Source organism: Lipotes vexillifer, unplaced genomic scaffold, assembly GCF_000442215.2.
Source record: "Lipotes vexillifer unplaced genomic scaffold, Lipotes_vexillifer_v1.1 scaffold1130, whole genome shotgun sequence".
Classification (NCBI taxonomy): Eukaryota; Metazoa; Chordata; class Mammalia; order Artiodactyla; family Lipotidae; genus Lipotes; species Lipotes vexillifer.
The window spans coordinates 62,559-84,968 of NW_006797877.1; the positions used below are offsets into that span (position 1 = coordinate 62,559).

Genomic DNA, 22,410 nt, shown 5'->3' on the forward strand with positions numbered 1-22,410 from the left:
GCCCAGCCGCTCCGCGGCACGCGGGATCTTCCCAGACCGGGGCACGAACCCGTGTCCCCTGCATCGGCAGGCGGACTCTCAACCACTGCGCCACCACGGAAGCCCTTTAATACCATTTTCAACTGCTTGTTGCTAGTTTATAGAAATACAGTTGATTTATTTGTGAATTCATTTTGCATTTCCTGGAGTTGGTGGTGGTGCTTTTAAAAATTCTGTAGGGGGCTTCCCTGGTGGCGCCGTGGTTGAGAGTCCGCCTGCCGATGCGGGGGACGCGGGTTCGTGCCCCGGTCCGGGAGGATCCCACATGCCGCGGAGCGGCTGGGCCCTTGAGCCATGGCTGCTGAGCCTGCGCGTCCGGGGCCTGTGCTCCGCAGCGGGAGAGGCCACAACAGTGAGAGGGCCACGGACAAAAAAAAAAAAAAAAAAAAAAAAAAATTCTGTAGGGTTTTGTACATAAACAATCATGTCAGTTGTAAATAATGACAGTTTTACTTCTTCATTTCCAATATTTATTTTCCTTTCTAGACTTACTGTTGTGGCTAGAGTTTCCAGTACAGCATGGAATAGAAGTGATAAGACATTCTTGTACTCTTAGGGCAAAATTTTTCAATATTTTTTGCATTATGAATGATCTGAACTGTGATTTTTTAGGTAGATATCTGTTATCAGATTGAAAACTTTTCCTTTAAATCCTCAATTACCAAGAGTTTTACTTTTTTTTTTTTTAAATCAAGAATAGGTGTTGAATTTGGACAAATATTTTTTTCTACTTCTCTTCAGATAATCATATGATTATTCACCATTATTCTTTTAATGTGAATTATAGTGATTGGAATTTTTTTTTTTTTTTTGTGGTATGCGGGCCTCTCACTGTTGTGGCCTCTCCCGTTGCGGAGCACAGGCTCCGGACGCGCAGGCTCAGCGGCCATGGCTCACGGGCCCAGCCGCTCCGCAGCATGTGGGATCTTCCCGGACCGGGGCACGAACCCGTGTCCCCTGCATCGGCAGGCAGACTCTCAATCACTGCACCACCAGGGGAGCCCTAGTGATTGGTATTTGAAGGTTAACCTTACCTTCAAATTCCTGGAATAAACTCCACTTGGTCATGATATAGTATCTTTTTTTTTTAATGTATTATTGTATGTAATTTGTTAATGTTTGGCAAGAATTTTTGTTTCTGTTGTTCATGAGAATATTGGTCTGTAATTTGCTTTTCTTGAACTATTTTGTCAGCTTTTGGTATCAGAATTATGCAAGCCTCAAAAAAGACATAGGAAATATTTCCATTTTGTGATGGTCAGTTTTATGTGTCAACTTGACCAGACTACATTCCCCAGTTATTCAATCAAAAGGTAATCTAGGTGTTGCTGTGTAGGTATTTTGTAGATGTGATTAAAGTCCATAATCAGTTGATTTTAAGTAAGAACGATTATCCTGGATAGTCTGGGTGGGCACAATTCAGTCAGTTGGAAGGGCTTAGGAGCTAAGCCTTCCCTGAAGAAAAGGAAATTCTGCCTGTGGGTAATAGCCTCAGCTCCTGCACAAGAGTTCCAGTGTATCCTTTGTAACAGCCAGCCCTGTGAGTTTTGGACTTGCCTAGCCAAGTTTGATTGTGGAGTATTATCATTTTTATATTATTAGATTCAGTTTATTGGTATGTTGTTTCATGTTCCTAAGACAGTTTGGTTTATAATTTTTCTTTCTTTTAATGTCTTTGTCTGGTTTTTGCATCATAATGCTGTACTCAAATTTCCTGGAAGGGTTTGGTAAAACTTCTTTTGTACAATTTATTTGTGTAGCCCTCTTGGCCTAAAGTCTTTTCTGTGGATACAAATTCTTTTTTTTTTTTTTTTTTTTTTTTTTTTTTTTTTTTTTTTTTTTTTTTTTTTTTTTTTGGGCCACGCTGTGCAACTTGCAGGCTCTTAGTTCCCCGACCAGGGATTGAACCTGGCACCCCGGCACCCTGGCAGTGAGAGCGCCAAGTCCTAACGACTGAACCACCAGGGAATTCCCCTGGATTCAAATTCTTAATTCAATATGGAATCATTCAGATTTTCTGTGGCTTATGTCAGTCTTTGTCATTTTTCAAGACATTTGTCCTTTGCATTAAAATTTTAAAATTTATCAGCACAATGTTTATTGTATCCTCTTTATATACCCATGGTATCTCTTGTGCTATCCTCTTTTAATTCAAATTAATGGTAAATTTGCCATTTTTTTTTTCCCTTACATTTCATCGTGCTTTCAAAGAACCAAGCTTTGTATTTGTTGATTTTTCTGCTTAGAAGTTAGTTTTCTATTACATTCATGTCTACTTTTTTCTTATTTCCATTATTCTACATACTGTAGTTTAATATTCTGGGTTTTTTTTTTTTAATTATAAGATATATTTTAAATTCTTGACTTTTAGCTTTTTCTTTTTGTAAGACTTTATTTTTTTGTTAGGGCATTTTTGCAGTTCACAACAAAATTATGAGGACGATATAGAGATTTCCCATGTATTCTCTGTAGCCTTTAAAAAAATGTTTAAACTGTAAACTTACCTCTAAGCACAGCTTTAGTTTGCAGCCCTCAAATTTTAATATTAGTAGATTTTCATTTTCTTTTGTCAAAATACTTTCTAATTTTATTGTAATTTTTGAACTAGGTGATATTTTCAAGTGTATTAGTGAGCTTCCAAACATTTATTAATGTCACCAATTTCTAGTTAAATCCATGTAGGTTAGAATATGTTGTGTACAATTTCTGTCCCTTGAAGTTTGTTGATTCTTGCTTTAGTATAGCATACATGTAACTGAAAAGAACGTATTATGTAGTTATGTACTGCAGTATTATGTAGTTATTTACTGCAGTATTGTATATTTCTTAATTAGGTCAAGTTTGTTAATCATGTTTTCAAAACCTTTTATATCCCTCTTGATGTTTATCTGCTTGTTTTATCAGTTATTGAGGTGAGTTTAATTCTCCCACTGTGAGTATGGAATTGCCTATTTCTCCTGAGTTCTGTCAGATTTTCCTTTATATATTTTGGAGCTATGGTATTAAAGGATGATATAAATTTAGATTTAAAAAAAATACCTTCTGGATAAATCGACCCTTTCTTCTTATGAAACGTTTTCCTTATTTCTAGGAATCCTTCCTAAGTTCATGTTCATAATGGTGTAGATAGATACTCCAGCTTTCTTTTGGCTAGTGTTTTTATGGGGTACCTTTTTCAACGTTTCATCTCCACCTTCATGTGCTATTATTTTTAAGGTGTGCCTTTTTAAAAGCAGCAAATAAATGGACTTCAGTTTTGAATTTTGTAATAAGCATGAACCCTGACAAAAGGTAGAAAGGAAACTATTGATCAATGAGATATGCTGAACACAACGGAAGAAGTGCACTGTGTTTCCCCAGTGCTTTCTGTTGTGTCGATTAACAAACTGTAAACCAGACACCACCATTCACTCTTCAGCGGAGTCAGCTGTGACTCTCAATTGGGAGTTAATTGAAGGATACACAGGTCCCAGAGCTGGTGTGGTTGTGAAAAGATCCAAGGCAGCCAAATGAGGGATGAAGGTGTGATTAGTGTATCCCAAGGAAAAGACAAGTTCAGAAAAGCTTAGACTTAGGGTTTGTGTACATATCATCATACAGATATGACACCCCAGTGTTCTGATTGAACGGAGTTAACCGAGGTGGGTGAGGTCAAAGGAAACAGAGGTGAGAAACGAGGGATCTGGGAACCAGAGCTGATCTCTGAACCTCCTGAGAGGTGCAAGGTACTCTATCAGCTTACGTGCAGACTCAACACTAACCCTAGGTTGGCATTAAGTTTAGGAGCTTACATTTAGAAGCCTTCCATGTTTTTCCTTTTGCTTCTGTTTACCCTAATTGAAGGGTAATGAGTATTGTAGCATACGAGTTACATTTTCTTTCTTAATTCTTTCAGAGTTTTGTGTAGTCTGTTCAGGATTTTACTGTCTCCACAAGAATCTTGTGTTAGCCGGCAGCACAATCTATGTGATAGCCATTTCATTGAAAGGTTATTTTTTAACCTACACCCACATCAGTAAACAGCTCACTGATCAAAAACTAGTTGTCATTTTTTTCCCCTCTCTAAATCACAAGGAAATCTTGCCTTGTTTTCTTGCCAAAAGTTTATTGCACTTAAGTTATATCTTTTGCAAAATCAGTAATACTTTAAGGAAATCTGGATGATTTGTACTTATCACAGCTTCAAACAGAATTCTTAAGAGTCTGACCGTAGAATTAAAAGCTTTGAAATTCTTTTGAGGTGTTAGCAATCTTAATGATCCTGGTTTTATTTTTTAATACTGTAAACAAATAATAAAAGTAATGTCTACTGATTAAGTGGTTTTATGATTAAATATATATTTCACATCGTGCCTAAAATAGGTATCAGAGCGAGCAAGAGAGAATTAAATAATAGAGAGTGGGCCCAAAGTATGCCTGGCATATTTATTTGCATTACATAGGAAGATACATTGTTACTGGTGTTTATAGAAAGCATGTTCTTTGACATAAGCTTCACAGAGACTATCAGGAACAGAATCCCTTGGAATTAAGTTTAAAGTGACATGTGGGTAGATACCTAGAAATTGCTACAGGACTGTAAGCAATTTGGAAGTTAAATGCCAAGGAGGCAAATGGGGCCTTGTATTTCAAACTGTGCTTGTGAAAGGAATGTGTTAAAATCTGCAATATTATAGTACAGTGTTAATTCTATAGGTCGAGACTTTCTGGTGAAATTTTAATGTTTTTAACCACCATCCAAATACAGGTGTTACACATTTAAACTACTCAGCCTCATTTTGTGTCCTTGGCGTTTATGTATTTATGAAAATTAGATAGGGTTTTTAAATTTTTTTCAAGTCATTTTGCTTTCTGGGCTTAGACCTCATCTTTCTTATGAAATTTTCTTTTTTCTTATTTAAAGAATAATTCTTAAATCGACACATGTTAGTGTGTTCTATAGGCGAGCACTTTTTTTTTTTTTTTTTTTTTTGCGGTACGCGGGCCTCTCACTGTTGTGGCCTCTCCCGTTGCGGAGCACAGGCTCCAGACGCGCAGGCTCAGCGGCCATGGCTCATGGGCCCAGCCGCTCCGCGGCATGTGGGATCTTCCCGGACCGGGGCACGAACCCGCGTCCCCTGCATCGGCAGGCGGACTCTCAACCACTGCGCCACCAGGGAAGCCCCTAGGCGAGCACTTTTAAGACCTTTTAATGATCAGTCTGCTCTGTGAGCTGAGCAGGCTGTTATTCCCTAACTAGCTGGGAATCTAGGACTGCTCCCCTCATGGGAGAGAACAGATACGATCCCACAAAACCCAACAGAAGTAGACAATGCAGATGGAGGGGAAAATATAATCCCCGTGAATTTCCTGGGATTCACTGGTGTACGAAATCCAGCTTTTGTACTTCCACTGATATCAACCCACGAATTCACGGTGCATGAAATAGAAAATATGACATTGATCTTGTCTTTGGAATATATTGAATAATCTTGTTTGGTTTTGTTGGTTCGGAGGGTCCACCACATTTTCCCTTAGTCTCCCATAAATGCTCGGTAGCTTCATAACAGTAAGTCTTAACCAAGAAAAAGCAAAACTTGAAACAGAAAGAAGATATGGAATAAGAAAACAAACATCTCAGAAAACGTTGACTTGCTGCCATATCCCTAAGGTTATCAATCTTTGGAAGACCTAGACTTGGGAAGAACATACAGAGAGGACAGTAATTGTAGGCATGAGGTTTATTGGTCATATTACTTTAAAAGTGCATCTTCAAACAAAATAGACCTCAGATACATGTTTTGCTGTGACCAGAGAAAAGCCACAGTCCCTTTGGTACATGTGACATTATTACCACATCTAGGAAAAATAGCATCTGCTCTGATACATCTTTGGATGGTACTACGCTGTTCTAGTGGTTAGGAATGAGCTGCCTCTCAAGGTCCAACTTCATGAGATTCATAAGATTCTTTGGGCCTGTAAGTCTATTAATACACCTCCTCTCTTCCCCCTGGCTGCTGGCACGCAGAGCATACTGAAGGGTGGTAATGGTGGAGTTGCAGTTTATATTTGTTATATGTGAACTGGTAAGCCTTCGGTATACATTATCTTATTTAATTCCAACCACCATCCTTCTGTGTTGTTGGTATATCCCAGTTTTTACTAAGATTGAGAGTAGCCGTAGGGTCTTACCCTCCCTGTTAATATTCAAGAAGGTTAGCCCTAAACTCTATCTCAGTACAACAGTACGTGGCTAATGGAATTTCCACTCCAGGTGTAGGTTGTCATTCTTTGCAAACTAAAGAATTACTCTGAATTGTGAAAAATCACCATGTACTCTCAAGTGAAAGATTTCATCTAAGAAGTTTTTGTATTTGTTCATGTGGCTTCACAGACTTTGGATAGAATTTCCCAACTGCTGTGCTCCAGATGGGTTATAAGGATATCAACATAATGATTCCCCTTATTTCTTGGGGCATCAGGACTTGGGTCACTTGCTTCTAGGTCAACATGCTTCTTGCTGTGCACACATCATCATCTCTGTGCCATAGTGTGACAGAGGTACAGAAGCACTGGCCATGGTGAGGTGGGTCATCATATGGGCCTGAAATCCAATCAGATGGGGGGAATTGTGTGTGCAGCTTGGATTAGGCTCCTTGGAATTCCTTGAAATGTGGAAGGAGAAATGGGATCGGCTTCAAGGAAGGTTGTTTATCATGCACCAGAATCTTTCTTTTCCTTCTTCAGATGTTGACTTTTTGCTTAGATACTATTTTTGTCTTCTACCAACTTCTATAAACAGTTTGAGACAGCTGGCAATAAAAGATTCACATGTATATACACAGATACATATAAATGTAAACCCATACATTGTATTGTATACATATATATTTTTTAATGAAAAATATATTTTTTATATATTTTTATAATATAATATCCAATCCACAATTAGGATGGCTATAGTATGACCAACAAGTACAAATAAAACTCTTGGAGAAAGCTTCTTTGAATTGCTTCGGAATTTAGGGGCGTGAAATCTGAAGGACCTAACCTAACTGGGGAGCCTCTGAGAGCAACAGTTACCAGTCTTTAACGGGTACTCAAAGAAAGGTGCTGGCACATCTCCCATGGAGCCCTTTGTTTTGTTTTGTTTTGTTTTTTGTGGTACGCGGGCCTCTCACAGCTGCGGCCTCTCCCATTGCGTAGCACAGGCTCAGCGGCCATGGCTCACGGGCCCAGCCGTTCCGTGGCATGTGGGATCCTCCCGGACTGGGGCATGAACCCACGTCCCCTGCATCGGCAGGCGGACTCTCAACCACTGGGCCATCAGGGAAGCCCCGAGCCCTTTGTTTTGATCTTACCTCTGCTTCCCAGGTAATCTGCCCGGCTGGGTTAGTCATAAAAGACCCTCACCTGAGGAGAGCCAGATTATTGAAACTGGTGAATGTTGTCCAATCAAATGATGTGAATCTGCTAAAAAACTGTAATTTGGATTTTTTCCTAATTGACATTTCAGTAGGTTTTTTTCCTGACAACCAACAATGGCAAGCCAAGTGACTTTACCTAAGGCTAGACATAGAAGGAGCTGGAAGGACACTCCCCGTGAGCACGAAGGGTGTAGCAGAGTGGGATGCATCAGTTAATCTGGTGGCTGTAAGAAACTGTTCAGCTGTAGGTATAATAGGAGAGCGGTCAGACAGCCCTAGTTTTCTCCACTTATGATTGGAATTGTCCCTTCAGAATTCCATTGCTCTTCACTCTGAGTTTTATACTGATACCACGGCAGAGACTGGGAGAAACAGGAAAAGCACATAGGTCTGCATCCAGATCATGCAATTTGGTTCACAAGGGCTCCTGGTCATGAAGTCACAGTTCTGGAAGCTTCCTCCTCCTTCCAGGCCCCTCGTGCCTGCAGCTGTGGCTCTGGGATTTCCTGAGTATGAACAGTTCCTGGCTTTCTCTAAGGAACACACTAACTTTCCGGGAAAACTTAGGACAACTACTTATCTCCCAGCTTCATGTTTCTTCTCTGTAAATGGAAAGGGACCGTTTTTACTTTTCTTATTCACAAGATGGTCGTGAGGATCCCCTGAGAAAACTGATTTGGAAGAGCTGTGAAATGATAACCTGCATCTCTGTGATACAGGCATTATCCCGCTAACCCGTCCCTTAGAGATGCGCCGGGGCCAGCTGCCCTGGGTGACAAGGCGGGGAGGGCCCTGCGCTGGAGAGCACAGGATGCAGGTGCTGGTGCCGAGAGGACACAGAACAACTGGTGTTAACTCGGACAAGCATCTCAGCCTTCCCAGCCCAGCTCCTTTTGGGTCAAAATTTCCATCAAATGTGATTACTACCTGCAAATTATTCATGCCACTCTTTCTGTTGGTTAAACCAGCCTGTGAAATTCAGTTGTCAGTCTCTTAGAATCCTCAAAAAAGTGTTCACACGTTCTTCCCTGTGTTTCCCCAGCGCTCTGTGACTTGTACAGATCACGATGGATTTGTATCCATCTGAGACTTTAAAATTCAGAGGCCTTGGCTGAGGCTATGTGAATCTGCACGTCCCCCCAACCCTACCCCGCTTTCACAGTAGGCAGATGCTAAGTGCTGATTGCATTCCTGTCGCCTGAAGCTGTACACCATGATATCATACTTCTGATAAAGATGGATGTTTAAATCAGCATCCTTCAATGCCTTGGGTTTCTATTCTGTCTGCTGTCTTTTTAAGCCAAGATCATTTCCTGAGATAAAATCACCTCGTGGGATGAGATGATGATTAAGTGAATGTTCATGGAACTCTTAGCACAGTGCCTTGCATACAGTAAACACCTGGTAAATGGCATCTGCTGTTGTTATAATCATTAGCCTTTGAAATGGACATTTTAAATACTTAGCATAATGACAGAAAGTTGGGAGCAAGCTTAAATATGTCATAATGGCTGCAACCTGGGCTCTCCAGCTCCGTGACTTGTACTTTGCCGTCTTGATCAAGTTGCTTTTCCTCTCCCTGTGCCTCAGTGTCTCCATCTGTAAGGTGAGATAATACTATTACTCGATAGGGCTATTGTGAGGATCAACTAAGTAAATGCACTTGAAGTATTAAATGTCCAGCCCTGTACACATTCAGCACCCAGTAAACACTAACTGGTTAGAACACCAAGAAAGAAAGAGGAATTCCTACTTCCAAAGGTCAACATTTGAATTTTTTCCTACTTTTCTGGACACTGAATTTGTAATTGACCACTTCTTTACCCCTACATGTATAGATGAAGCTTCTGAATTCCTCATCTGTGGTACCTGCTTGCTCATCTCTCTGGTAGCACCTACTGACTCATGATAGTTTGGGATTCAAGTCCTACTCTGAGTCTCTGTGAAAAATAGTAATGCCTGCCTCACAGGGCTACTGAGTGTATCACAAGAGCTAATACCTAGAAAGTTCTTATAGTGTTTGACACACGCAATAAATAAATACGAGGACCACCTATAATTTTATTTCTTTGGATGGGAAAGCATTCCCTACCATTCCAACAAATCTTTCAAGGAAAGGAATGCAATCCTAACAAAACAGCCAAGTTTATCTTTGAAAAGAATCCTTGACAAGGAGGCCTCTGTATCTCTTTCTGATATTTTAGACAATTCTCCTTGTGATTGGTGTGGCAGGCGTGATGGTGGCTGTGATTCCTTGGACTGTGATGCCCCTGGTTCCCCTTGGCATCATTTTCTTTGTTCTTCGGCAATATTTCTCAGAGACGTCAGGAGATGTCAAACGCCTGGAATGTGCAGGTGAGTTCCCCTGGGCTCTCAGGTTGGGATGGCAACTCAGGCTGGCTTCCATTTATGCTGTAATGAACCAGACCCCTGAAATTCTGCAGACTCTGTCTTCTGGAATTTCTCACTAAGTTAACATTAGGTAATTGGATATTATGGCCACTGTGAGTCCATGTGGCCCTTAAGGCAAATGGAGGTGGTGGCGGGTCAGCTGCAGCTTTGCATTTTAGCACGAGGAGGACAAATGTGAGCACCGTGAGGACAGGGGACTGTTTGTCTTGTTCATGACATACTTCCTCACACAGAGCATCTACTCCATAAATACTTTTCTTAAAAATACACTATTTCATCATGTTGGAACTAATGAAGAAGGGAAACGGGATTTTTCTTCTCCAAAAGTTACTAGAAGTGACAAGGAAAGGAAACGATTAGGAAAAGGAAAGGAGACATCAGGAAACGTATGTCAGAAGTAATATATTTGAAAAATACATTTTTTCTCATGTTCAAAGATGGCAATTAAGTTGCGCTTGTTAAATGCTTTGAAAAGGTAGGTGCTGTTATTTTCAGGTTTGCATTATCAGCACCAGTATTTGGTGTGATACCACCCTGTTTGTGGTCCCCCTTCCCCAAAGCTGTTCATATAAATGGCTGCTGAAAATAATCCCCTGAGAAGGACACAGGAGGGGGAATCCGTTCAGTACGCATGTAGTTTATTACTCCATTCAACTTCCTAGTTTTAGAATAATGGGAAACACATTCTATGATTAATTATTCTATTCTGCAGGTAATCAGAGAGGATGAAATAATTCAGAGCTTATCTCACTATTAAAGCACAAACATATTAATATTGAAACAAAAAGTTATAAGTAGAATTGTTATATATTTTTTAAAAAGGTATAAGGACAGTAGCCAAAAAGGAAGGAAGGAAGATGTTTACATCAGAAATCCCAACCATGGGTAGTTATTGCAAATTAATACCAACTTAACTTTCTAGAAACGAAGCCAAGAAGAGAAGCATATTGATCCCAAGGTTCTTCTTATCTACTAAGTGGGAAAACATCTAAATTCATGGAGACAAAGGAGTTTTTTTGTTGTGGTATTTGTGTGTTTTTTTTAAAGTAATGAATTCTTAAGAGGCATTTATCCTAAATATTTACGTAAAGGATAGTGGGCATCAGTTTCATAAAAGCTGTAGAAAAAACGTTCAGTCATCAAGAGAACCGGCTAAAGCCCCATGAGGTCTGGTTTTGTGAGGTGTTTGAATGGACTGTGGAGCAGTAGAGTCCAGATGTGTGCGCTGTTCTGCCCGTGTGACTTGGTAGGATGGTAGGACCTGGGGAAGCAGAAGAGGAAGTGATGAGGTCCATCCAGTCTTCTGTGTACGCAAGGCTTCAGGTGTTTTATGATTTGAGGCCACTCATGAAATGGAGTCATTGAATAGTCTTGTTGCAAAGCAGATCTGGTACATTCAAAGAGGGGTTGTACCAGAAGGAATGCTTGACAGAGATTTTTGCCTGGGGCAAGGACCGCCTCCCATCCACATGAAAGTGGAGAGGAGGGCACCTCCTGAGGCTTTTTTAAAGAATCAGTACAGGAATTTTTCAGTGTTTGTTATGGGCGTTTTGAAAACTTGGGCCCAGCTCCTGAGGAGTATCTGTGTTTTCGGCACCCCTAGTAGGTAGCCGTGACAGTGTTAGACGGTGAGTTCAATCTGGACACTCCCTCCTCCACTCCCCCAGATAACTAAATGTGGTGGTCATTTCATTAGAACTGTTTATGTTTTCTCTCTAGATAGTGGGTCTGTGTCACGAATAATAACACTGCTGTTTTCTCTATATGGTAAATGATAGTATGTCTTAAGGCCACTGCTAGAGCCACTAGCAAAAAGAAGGACGCCTGATTGCTATGGCCAGACGACATAAACCTGCTCCACTTTTGTGCTCTGAAGGACTACTAAAAGTCCTGAGGTTTATTTTCAGATCCTACTGCCTAGCTGCCCCTGGAAGCTTAGGTTAACTTTTGTCATCTTAATGACAAATCTGCAGCTGATTATAATGGGTATTTTTTCGCATATTTTTGCAAAAGCGAGCATAGCAGTGGTCAGTCAGGGAGCAGTACATAAAACCAAGATGAAGTTTGGTTGCCTTTCTCTAGCCAGCTTTATTCATTTGGCAGTGCCTGAATGCTGAAGCCATATCCAAGGTCACAGACTCACACTATCTGTCCCTGACAACAGCGGATTATAGCCTAGTTCACGGTGGGGAATGAAAATCGTAAGGGTCCTCCCTGCCCAGCATCCTGAAGCCCACCTGTTCCCTGATGTGCGGGAGCCAGACCCTGGTGCTCATGTTCAGTGTGCTCTTAGAGAAGATGCCAGGAAACGAATGGCCAGTCATGTGACACCAGGCCCCATACCCACATGAAGTCACTCAAAAGAGAATGGACATTAAGGCCACGGTCAGATTCTAAAAGAGTGATGTGAGTGTCACATGCAGAGTGACCTCCAGAAGCCTCAAGTATCCAGCAGGCAGTCATAAAAACATCCATCAGGTTCATGGAGTGGAGTCAAGACTCTTCAGAGACACCTTGGCTGCCCGGGTCCTATGGGCAAAAGGGCAGTGTGATGCCCAGGCTCCGTGACCTGCAAAGAGACTCTTGATGCAGGTTCAGGGAAAGTCCCAGGATGCAGGGAGACAGCAGACTGTCCATTCACCTTCTTATCTCACCCCTGTCCTGTGCCTGGCACTGTTTCAGTTTGGGGGATATGCCGATTTTATCCCAGCCCTTAAGTTACTAATCTGAGGTGGAGACGACACATAAATAGCTCATCAAAATTCAGTGTGGTGAGCACTCGCACAGAGAATTAAATTTAAAAATGCTGCTGACTCAAAAATTAGTGGACAGTAGTTACTCAGCCGTGAAAAAGAATGAAATATTGCCATTTGCAGCAAAATGGTTGGACCTAGAGAATATTATTCTTAGTAAAGTAAGTCAGAGAAGGGCAGTCTAAATACTATATGATATCACTTATATGTGGAATCTAAAAAATAATACAAATGACTATATATACAAAACAGAAACAGACTCAGAGACATAGAAAACAAACTTACGGTTACCAAAGCAGGCAGAGAGGGAGGGAGGAACAAATTAGGAGTATGAGATTAACAGACACACACTACTATACATAAAGTAGGTCAGCAACAGGGATTTACTGTATAGCACAGGGAATTCTATGCAGTAACTTGTAATAACCTATAATGGAACATAATCAGAAAAAAACTGAATCACTATATGCGGTACACCTGAAACGAACACATTATTGCAAATCATCTATACTTCATTAAATTTCTAAAAAATTAGTGAACAATTTCCAACTGGAGGGATAATCAGGGAAGAATTTGGAGGGAAGCATGTTTGAGGAGGACCTTGATGAATGAGCCAGAAAAGAATTTCTTTATCTAAATCTAGCTGTGATTTGAATTTGGTCAAAGATAGGTTCAGAGAGAATCTTCACTTCCAGGTCATAAAGGTGAAGCTTGGTGTGATCAGGAGTTGGAGGGTTTCATGTGGAGGACCCTCCACAGAAGGGGCATCATCCCTTTTCTCCCAGGCAGCCCACCAGGAAGCCCTTTGGCAGGATGTGCAACCACAGAGCACGAGAGGCAGTTGGTTTCCTTGCATCCAGCCTCCCTGACTTTCTCTGTTGTTTGTCTCTGCTTCCCCAGCACGGAGCCTAGTGTTTTCCCACTTAGCATCTTCTTTCCGGGGACTCTGGACCATCCGGGTGTACAAAGCCGAAGAGAGGTTTCAGGAACTGTTCGACACACACCAGGACTTGCATTCAGGTCTGTAAGTTTCTGGACATGATTTCAGAGGATGGGAGGTGCTGCCTTCTGAGGCTTGAGTCCTTGTCAGGTGGCCTTGCCGGCCCACACCGCTCTCTTGGCCTCCCCAGCCCTTCCTCTCAGCCTCCCCTCTGTGCTCCCCTCTCCCCCTGTCACACCCTTGCTTTTCTCCCCTCACTGGCTTGCATTGTCCTTCCATCACTGTGACTTGTGGCTTTCTGTCCCTTTAGGGCAGGAGTCAGCAAACTTTGTTTTGCAAAGAGCCAGAGAGTAATAGTTTAGGCTTTGTTTGCCATACTATCTCTGTTGTAACTTTTTAACTTTCCAGTTTTAGCACAAAGACAGACAAAGATAATACATCAGCAAATGGCCATGGCTGTGGTCCACTAAAACTTTATTTTCAGAACAGGTGGTGGGCTGTTTTTGGCCCCCAGGTTGTAGTTTGCCGGCCCTCTTTTCACAGCATGAAGAGCAGCAGATGTGATTGAGGAAAATAATTTCCTGATTTGCCGCCCACTTGATGTGTATTATTCTTTGTATCAGTGAAGTTTTTTCTAGGTAGAAATTTCAGAATTTTCTCTAAGTCTATAAAATCCTGGCTCAGTTATCCAATCTTTATTGTATTTGGAAGATAAAGTGGCATTTTGAAAGCCACATGCAGATCCTGTTAGCCGATGGTCGTTTAGATACTGGCTCGTAAGAATAAACGCTAATGTAGGGCCCTGCAGTAAATGCAGAAGGTGCTGGAAACACAGTGTGAGCTGAGCTCTCTGCTACTGGAGAAAAGGGAACAGTTGACATGTGAGAGGATGGGCCTCACTTTGAGGCCCAGCACTGCAGGAAATGTACCAATGAGACCATTTTTCCATGTTCTTTATTATGACTCTTGCCATCTTGTCTAATATACACTGTTTGGTTCTAATAAATTGTATTATAGCATTTATAGCATGTGATTCCACAGTGTGGTCCATGTGAAGTCATTTGTGTCTCCATGAGACCTTTTATCTTTTTTTTTCTTTCTTTGAATGGGTGGAGGTCTTCGCAAGTGTAGCAAGCTGACCTGAACATTCCAGGTAGTGCCCTACAGTTGGGAGGAGAGAACCAAGTTTACCATTAAGCTTTTTGTTCAGCTTAGCACTTTAGGTTTTAGCTTTAGGGCCACTCAGATCTCTTGGTTGTGGGTATTGAGGTGAGAAAGATTCCCTGTAGGAAAGAACAGTATCCTCCCTGCTGTGTGGGTACCAGATGAGCAGGTATTGGCCTGCGTGCCATGAACTCACCATCCCTAACTATTCCATAGTAACAACATTGAATAAGAAACAATGAGAGTAGTATTTTAGATTTAAAAGCCCTGGTTCTTAAAACCCATTGCCTTGTGTTTCGTGGTTTCACCTGCAGCTACATTGGACGTAGTAATTGAAATTACATAATGATCCTTGAAACCGTAATGACGAAAGTCTGAATAATGACATTATTCCTCACCTATATAATACTGTAAAATGTATGTCAATCCTGTTGGGATTAATAAACGCATCTAACATTCTTTCTAAATTTATAGTGGGTTTTTTTTTTCACTGTATTATGGTCTCAATCAACAGATAGTAAAAGTATGAGTAATACTGTCATTGCACGAAATGATTTAAATACGTAAAGGGGTCTTCTTGGTAAAGTGACAGGAGGAGCTGAGCAAGGGGTTGAGAATGAGACTGACTTTATTCCCCTTCTTCTTCCTCATTGAGCTTTGGACGCCAGGCAGGTTGGCCTGGCACTGTCTCTCGCCCTCACGCTCATGGGGATGATCCAGTGGTGCATCTGGTGCAGCGTCAGAGTTGAGAATATGGTGATGTTTGTCTTATCTTACTGTTCTTAGCTTTTTCAAGTCTCCTTGCCATTAAATGGCATAAAAGCAATTCTTATGTAAAATAGTAAAACTGTTATTTTTATGTCATAGTTAAAAGATTTTTTATATCCTCCTCCATCTGTTTAAAGTTAATGTAAAATAAGATATATATATTTTTTTCTCAGTCTTATGTGTGCCGTATCAGCAGGTTTTATATTTGTCACAAGCTGTCTTCAAATATAATAAATGTCTCTGTAAGAGGGAGGTTCTGAAATCCTGGAGAGGATTTAAGCTAATTTCTTAGGGGTTTATTTTTGTTTCTTAATGGGTAATTCCTCATTTTTGGTAAAAGAAGAACTCAGTATTTTGAGGTTTGTTTATTTAATTAATAGGTTCCTCTGTCCCCCTTTTTAGCATTTGATGTTGTATGTGTTGAACACCTGAATTTGCTGGTGTCCCTTTTTTCTGGTAGGATAAGCCCCCTCTCAGAATGAGCTATCAAAGGTGTCAAATTAAAGTTGTTAGTCAATATGTAAATTATACTCTCTTTTGAATATTAGCATCTTTTCTCCTAAAGGGAGAGAAACAATAAAAACAAAATCTTTCCATTTCTTTCTTCTAATAGAGTAGAAAGTGATTAATTATTAAAATGAGGTTTGATGGCCGTCCGGTCTGCTCATCTGTAACAGATGGCCCTTCTGTAGCAACACATTACTGATTGGCGTCCATAAGGATTCTTTTCTTTAAAAAAATTATTTTGCTTTTTATTCAGATGTGAAAAGTGGATCAATAAAATCTTTGCATTCGTTTCTCTAATTCTTTCATTTTAATGTAATGTTGGAGGAAGTACCTGTAAAGGCCAGTGTTACAAAAGGCCATATACGAGTTTGCAGATCATCAAAGTCTTCATCAAACTCCTACTTCTGTCCTTTGTGTTTGCTAAGACCTTAGATATTCTTAACCGTAGAAAAGCAGCTGTAAAGATATAAAAGCAGAATGCTTCATTTACAGTCTCTGAACATCCATGAACAAGACCTTGCCTTCCTAAGTCATGTGATGTCATATGCGTTTCAGATGATTTCAGTAGAAAGAGTGATTGAATATACAGACCTCGAGAAAGAAGCAACCTGGAAATACCTCTTTCCTCTTCCACCACCAGCCTGGCCCCATGAAGGAAAGATTTTCTTTCAAAATATTAACTTAAGGTACAGCTTGGATGTGCCTCTGGTATTGAAGGACCTGACAGCAGTCATTAACTCAAGAGAAAAGGCTTGTTTAAGCCATTTGCTTCTTTACAATCCAGCTTAAGATTTAGCACTGCGTCTGCTGTTGGGCTCCTTGTCAGCGTGTCAGGGGGACTCTTTGTTCCTCTTGGATGCAGATTCGATCAGTGACATTGTAGGCGAATCTTTCTTGGAAACCAACCATGGAGTGGGGATCCCAGCATTTCTTTCCCTGTGTGGTGAGCTGCCTCACGGTGGTTGGTGGGCCCTGGAGCTTCTTTGAAATGCAGAATCTCAGGCCCACCCAGACTTCTTGACTCAGAATCACATTTAAACGAGACCTCCCAGTAAAGTTGTTTCTCTCCCATAGGCAATTTTTAAAAATTTATTTATTTTATTTATTTATTTTTATTTTTGGCTGCGTTGGGTCTTCGTTGCTGCGTGCGGGCTTTCTCTAGTTGCGGCGAGCGGGGGCTACTCTTGCTGCGGAGCACGGGCTCTAGGTGTGTGGTCTTCAGTAGTTGTGGCACGCGGGCTCAGTAGTTGTGGCTCGCGAGCTCTAGAGCACAGGCTCAGTAGTTGTGGCACATGGGCTTAGTTGCTCCGCGGCATGTGGGATCTTCCTGGACCAGGGCTCGAACCCGTGTCCCCTGCATCAGCAGGTGGATTCTTAACCACTGCGCCACCAGGGAAGTCCCTCATAGGCAATTTTTGATGACTGATAACCTGTGAGTTCCAAGAAATGTCCTTTGACAGTTTGCAGTTGAGCTCATGAATCACCTAACCCCTCTTGTGTCTTAGCATGCGGCTCTAGAAAGTTCTGTGCCACTTACCCTACAAATTTACTTGCTTTTATATTCTTCAAATCATACCTTTACATTATAATCTAATTCTGTGTGATTGTAGTGCATTTATTTGCATCTTTTCAGTGGAGTCTGTCTTCATCACAGGCAGTTTTCATCCTGCTGTCTGGCCTTCCCCACACCAGCCTCCTATGGGCACTATAGGTATTTCACCACAGGTTCGGCCCTGCCTGGGCTCGGAGTCAGAGACAGCCCAGTGTAGCAGTGTATGTGCAGCTCTTTCACTACCTGACGGGATCAAAAATTACTCTTGCTGCCCGAAGCAGGGCACTAGGTCTGTTTGGCCTGTTTCCCAGGCACTATGTGCCCACTTAGCTGCAGCTTTCTCTGCCAGCCCAGCTGTGGGTGCCAGTTTTTCGTGCTGACAGCCAGCCCCCCTGAGCTCAGGTACCTGTGTCCATGTCTTGCTTTAACTGTCTGGCCTAGGATCTATATGGTAGGCCTGTTCTTTTAACTGCAGCTACACCTCTCCCCACTTTCTCTTCTAGCTACACAGAGGGGCATAATAAGCTGCCAGGCCATCCAGGTGATAAGGAGGCCATCAGCAGAATGGAAGAGAGGCCGATGCGTGCATTTGAGTCTCGTCCGTGACTTACGGGCTCTGTTGTTTCAGGCAGACTAATTAATCTTGCTAAGTCTCAATCTTTTCTTTTGTAAAATGGAAGTGATAGGACCTAACCTCTACGGTTGTTGAACAGCTTAAACAAGATAAGGCACTTAAAGCACCAGCGTGGAGACTAGCATAGAGTAAAGGCCTGGACAAAGATTGTTGTCATTTTCATAGTGTGTAAATGACCGTAACCATTTATACTGTGTCAGTTGTCTGCCCCATGAAAATGTGAGGGTGGCCATTTGCAATTGTATGTATGGTGGCAGGATCCATCTGTCATGTCTTTTCTCTGTCCAACTTATTGTATACCTAAATAATATGGTAATCAATTTTCCATAAATTTCTCCAGCTTGAGTTAAAAATCTCAGCTCCCTAGATAATGCCTGTTTGTCTCAGGACACCACAGGTAATACAAAGGCAAATCCAATACAGATCCTGCTGTCAACACATACAGTCCAGTTGAAAAAATAAGAAAAAGGCCATATTAGCTTTGTAAGATAGAAGGAGGTCATCATTTTCATGGAACTTTAGAACAAAATGGTATCACGTCTGTTAGGGTTGAGAGGAGTCCACAGGAGGGGTCAGGGAGAGCATTTCTGAGGAATTAGGCCGGTGAGGCAGACTTAGTGATATATGGTTAGGGTTTCAGCAGGTGGACATGCATGTGGAAGGCATTCCGGAAGATGGGACCAGCATGAGCAAAGGCACGATGCCATGATTCAGTGAATGAAGAAACAGGCACCTGCAGAGCATTCAGGGGAAAGAAGTGCCAGGTGTATAGCACACATTTTCACGTTCAGCCGTCACGACTACCTAGTAACCCCAGGGAAGCTGCCTCGTGGAGATGGAGGATGGAGAGGTTAGCGGGGACAGTTTTGTAGCAGAGACTTCCCGGGGTGGAGTGACGGGCACAGAGCCACCTTCGGGAGTTTAATCTGAGAAGTGGGTGCACGTGGACCAGGGTGGGCAGATGCGGAAGGCAGGGAGCCAGTAGCTGCTGGGCCTCCAGCAAGACGTCAGGGAAAGTGATTCCACTTTTTGGAATCAAACTGATGTCAAGTAAAACAAAGTTATAACACCTAGGTTTGCGAATGTGCACCTAGGTTTACGAGTGGGAGTAGAAAATGGTATCCGGAATTCCCTGGCAGTCCAGTGGTTGAGACCCAGCACTTCCACTGCCGTGGGCCTGGGTTCAATCCCTGTGTGGTTAGCTAAGATCCCCCAAGCCATGCAGCACGGCGAAAATTAAAAAAAAAAAGGGAAACAAAATATTATCATATTTCTGGAGGGTAGGTTGGCGCTACTTAACAGCTTCCTCTGAAAATGTTCATACCTGTTTCTTATCAGTTGCACACTTAAGAATTTCTCTTAAGGAAATAATGAAGGTTGTTTGTAAAGATTTAGCTTCAATGATATTTAACAGAGTTATTTATAATAGGAAAATATTGGAGACCATCTACCTATCCGGAAATTGGGGGTTTGTTAAACAAATGATCGCACATACTGTAATATTATGTAGCCATTAAAATAAATACTTTTATGAAATACTGAATGAAAGCAGAGTACAACAGTATGTTCATGTTAATCCCATTCTGTTCAAGTATATGAGCTTGTATCTTCAAGAACACATCAACATACAAGTCTAGAAGGTAAAAACATCAACATCTTATGAATGTTTTTTAATCAGAGTGCTGGGGTGTAGCTAGAATTTACTTTTCAAATTCATTTGCACTGATTATGATCAAGGAAAGAGTTTCAAAGGAGAGAGACTCAGTGAGGGATTGAGTCATGAAACATTGCAGTAGTAGAATCTCCAGGGCTTGGCACCATGCTGGACTCAGGGAAAGCTGGAAGTAAGGTGGACATTGTGAGCCCATGAGCCTGAGAAAGAAGTAATGAGAGTAAAGTGGGGAAGTCAGAGGAAGCAGCTGTTTTGTGTGGGGCATTGGGTGTTGATCATGTTGAGTTTGACGTATGAAGAGAGATCCAGGTGCAAATGTCTGACAAGTTGGTGTGTTAGTCAGAGGCCAACCCTGGCCTGTTTGAGAAAATAGAATGGGTTTGTCACAAAACACTGAAATAAGACTGTCTCCAAGTGTCTTTGGTGTTAGGAATGTAAACTTACTGATACTGGTGACACTCTCCACGGGCAATTGGAAAAACCCATTGGTGTCCTGGGAAAGACTTCCAGAGTGTATTTTGATAACTGAATGGTAGAAATAGCCAGAGCAGATTTTCTTTGAGTTGCCTTTTTCTTAGGTGCTCACGGTGTGAGCAGCCCTCGGTGCCCCTGCATATCTCTTGCCATTTACCAGGAGTCTACAGATGTTCCAGTTTGCACAGATGGATCAGTTTCAGTAGAGCTGATAGTATGGGAACATATGCACATTCTCACAGACACAGTTCTCGCCTGTGTCCTGATGTGTGTTGGTTTACATCTGAGAACACCCAGAAATACAGGCATACCTGGTTTTATTGTGCTTCACAGATCATGCATTTTTTACAAATTGAACATTTGTGGCAACCCTGCATCAAGCAGGTCCATTGGCCCCATTTTTCTTACAGCCTTTGTTCACTCCCTGTCTCTGTGTCACATTTTGGTAATTCTTGCAATATTCCAAGTCTTTTCAATATTATTATATCTGTTGTGGTGATCTGTGGTCAGCATTCTTTAATGTTACTACAACCCAGTGAAGTCTCAGATGATGGTTAGCACGTTTTTTTTAGCAATAAAGTATTTGAAAATTAAGGTATGTACATTGTTTTTCAGATATAATGCTATTGTACACTTAGTAGGCTACAGTATAGTGTAAGCATAACTTCTATATGTACAGAGAAACAAAAAAATTCTTATGACTTGCTTTATTTGGAGATGTTCACATTTTTGCGGTCGTCTGGAACCAAATCCACAATATGTTCAAGGTCTGCCTGTATACAGAACACGAGTCATATATATATACACGCACTAGGGCCTGCCTATATGCAGAGAATGGCCCATCGATATTGCATATATTAGAGTTTAACATAAGGTATAAAATAATAAAACAAAATAATAAAACTAGCTAAACTCACTTTTCTTACATTTAATCTCTACAGAGATAAATTCTTTTTTGAAATGCTACGATTGATTTTACAAAGATTCGAAACTTTGGAGACATTCAAATGAGAAAATATGAAAAGTTCCCAGCATTCTGATTACATGCTCAGAAAGACTTAGTTCTTCTCTGTTTAAAGCCGTGAGTTTTAAAAATTTGCTGAATAAATTTACAAATGATTGAAAGCATGTCTTACACCCCACATCAATTCCAAATTTCTGAATAGAAATGAAATAATCTCTTGGGAAGCTCCCACCACAGAGTTGGGCAAGCTTATTGATAAAAAAGGCCAGTTTCTGTATAGTACATGTTTGGATGCACACATTTAAAAGCCAGTTTTTACAGTATAGTTTTATTCCTGACCAGCATCTTACCTGCATTATATTGATTCCTTAATCTTATTCTTAATGCACTTAATTTCCCTCTACTTTGGCTTTAATAACTAGACTGAAACTTGCATGTATCTTTCCAAGGAGCAATAGTAAGTATTAAGTTGTTTATAAAATGACTTTTGAACTGCTCAGATGAAAGGTCCCCTATAAGTAGCAAATGTTGTTTGTGTTGTTGTTGATCTCATTATGTGTATTTTGTCTGCTGGCTACTGTCTTTTACGACACTGAGACCTGCATTTTATAATTTTAAGATGTTTCCTTTCAAGATAGGGTATAATTATGATATTTAACATCAGGAAGTGATTTCGTGTCTCTACCAAAGAATAATTCCTCTTAAATAGTAGATCGCTGAGAGAATGAGTACTTGTTTATGTATAACACTTCTTACTTGACTTGTTGACATCTCTGTAAAATTACCCACATAATTCTCAAGGTCAAAATGCCTAGACAGTAGGAATAAAGCTAATTTAAAAGTGAACTTCTTATGGGGCACTTAGGGTGGGGTCCCCAACCCCCCGGGCCGCAGACTGGTACCAGTCGCAGCCTGTTGGGAGCTGGGCCGCACAGCAGGAGGTGAGCAGTGGGTGAGCAAGTGAAGCTTCATGTGCCGCTGCCCATCGCTCGCTCGGACTACCGCCTGAACCATCCCCCACACCTCCAGCCCCGCCTGTCCGTGGAGAAATTGTCTTCCACGAAACCAGTCACTGGTGCCAAAAAGGGTGTGGACTGCTGACTTAGGAGACAGGTAGGTTTTTTT

General features: G+C 41.3%; 1 protein-coding gene across 1 annotated transcript in view; it reads left to right on the plus strand.

The window, feature by feature from the left end:
* Positions 1 to 22,410, plus strand: part of LOC103072817 (multidrug resistance-associated protein 4) — a 133,988-nt gene that overhangs the window by 62,193 nt on the left and 49,385 nt on the right. Inside the window, 4 exon segments of the mRNA XM_082931478.1 lie at positions 9,650 to 9,800; positions 13,511 to 13,630; positions 15,370 to 15,470; positions 16,545 to 16,739. Coding sequence (XP_082787604.1) covers positions 9,650 to 9,800; positions 13,511 to 13,630; positions 15,370 to 15,470; positions 16,545 to 16,739 — 567 coding nt within the window.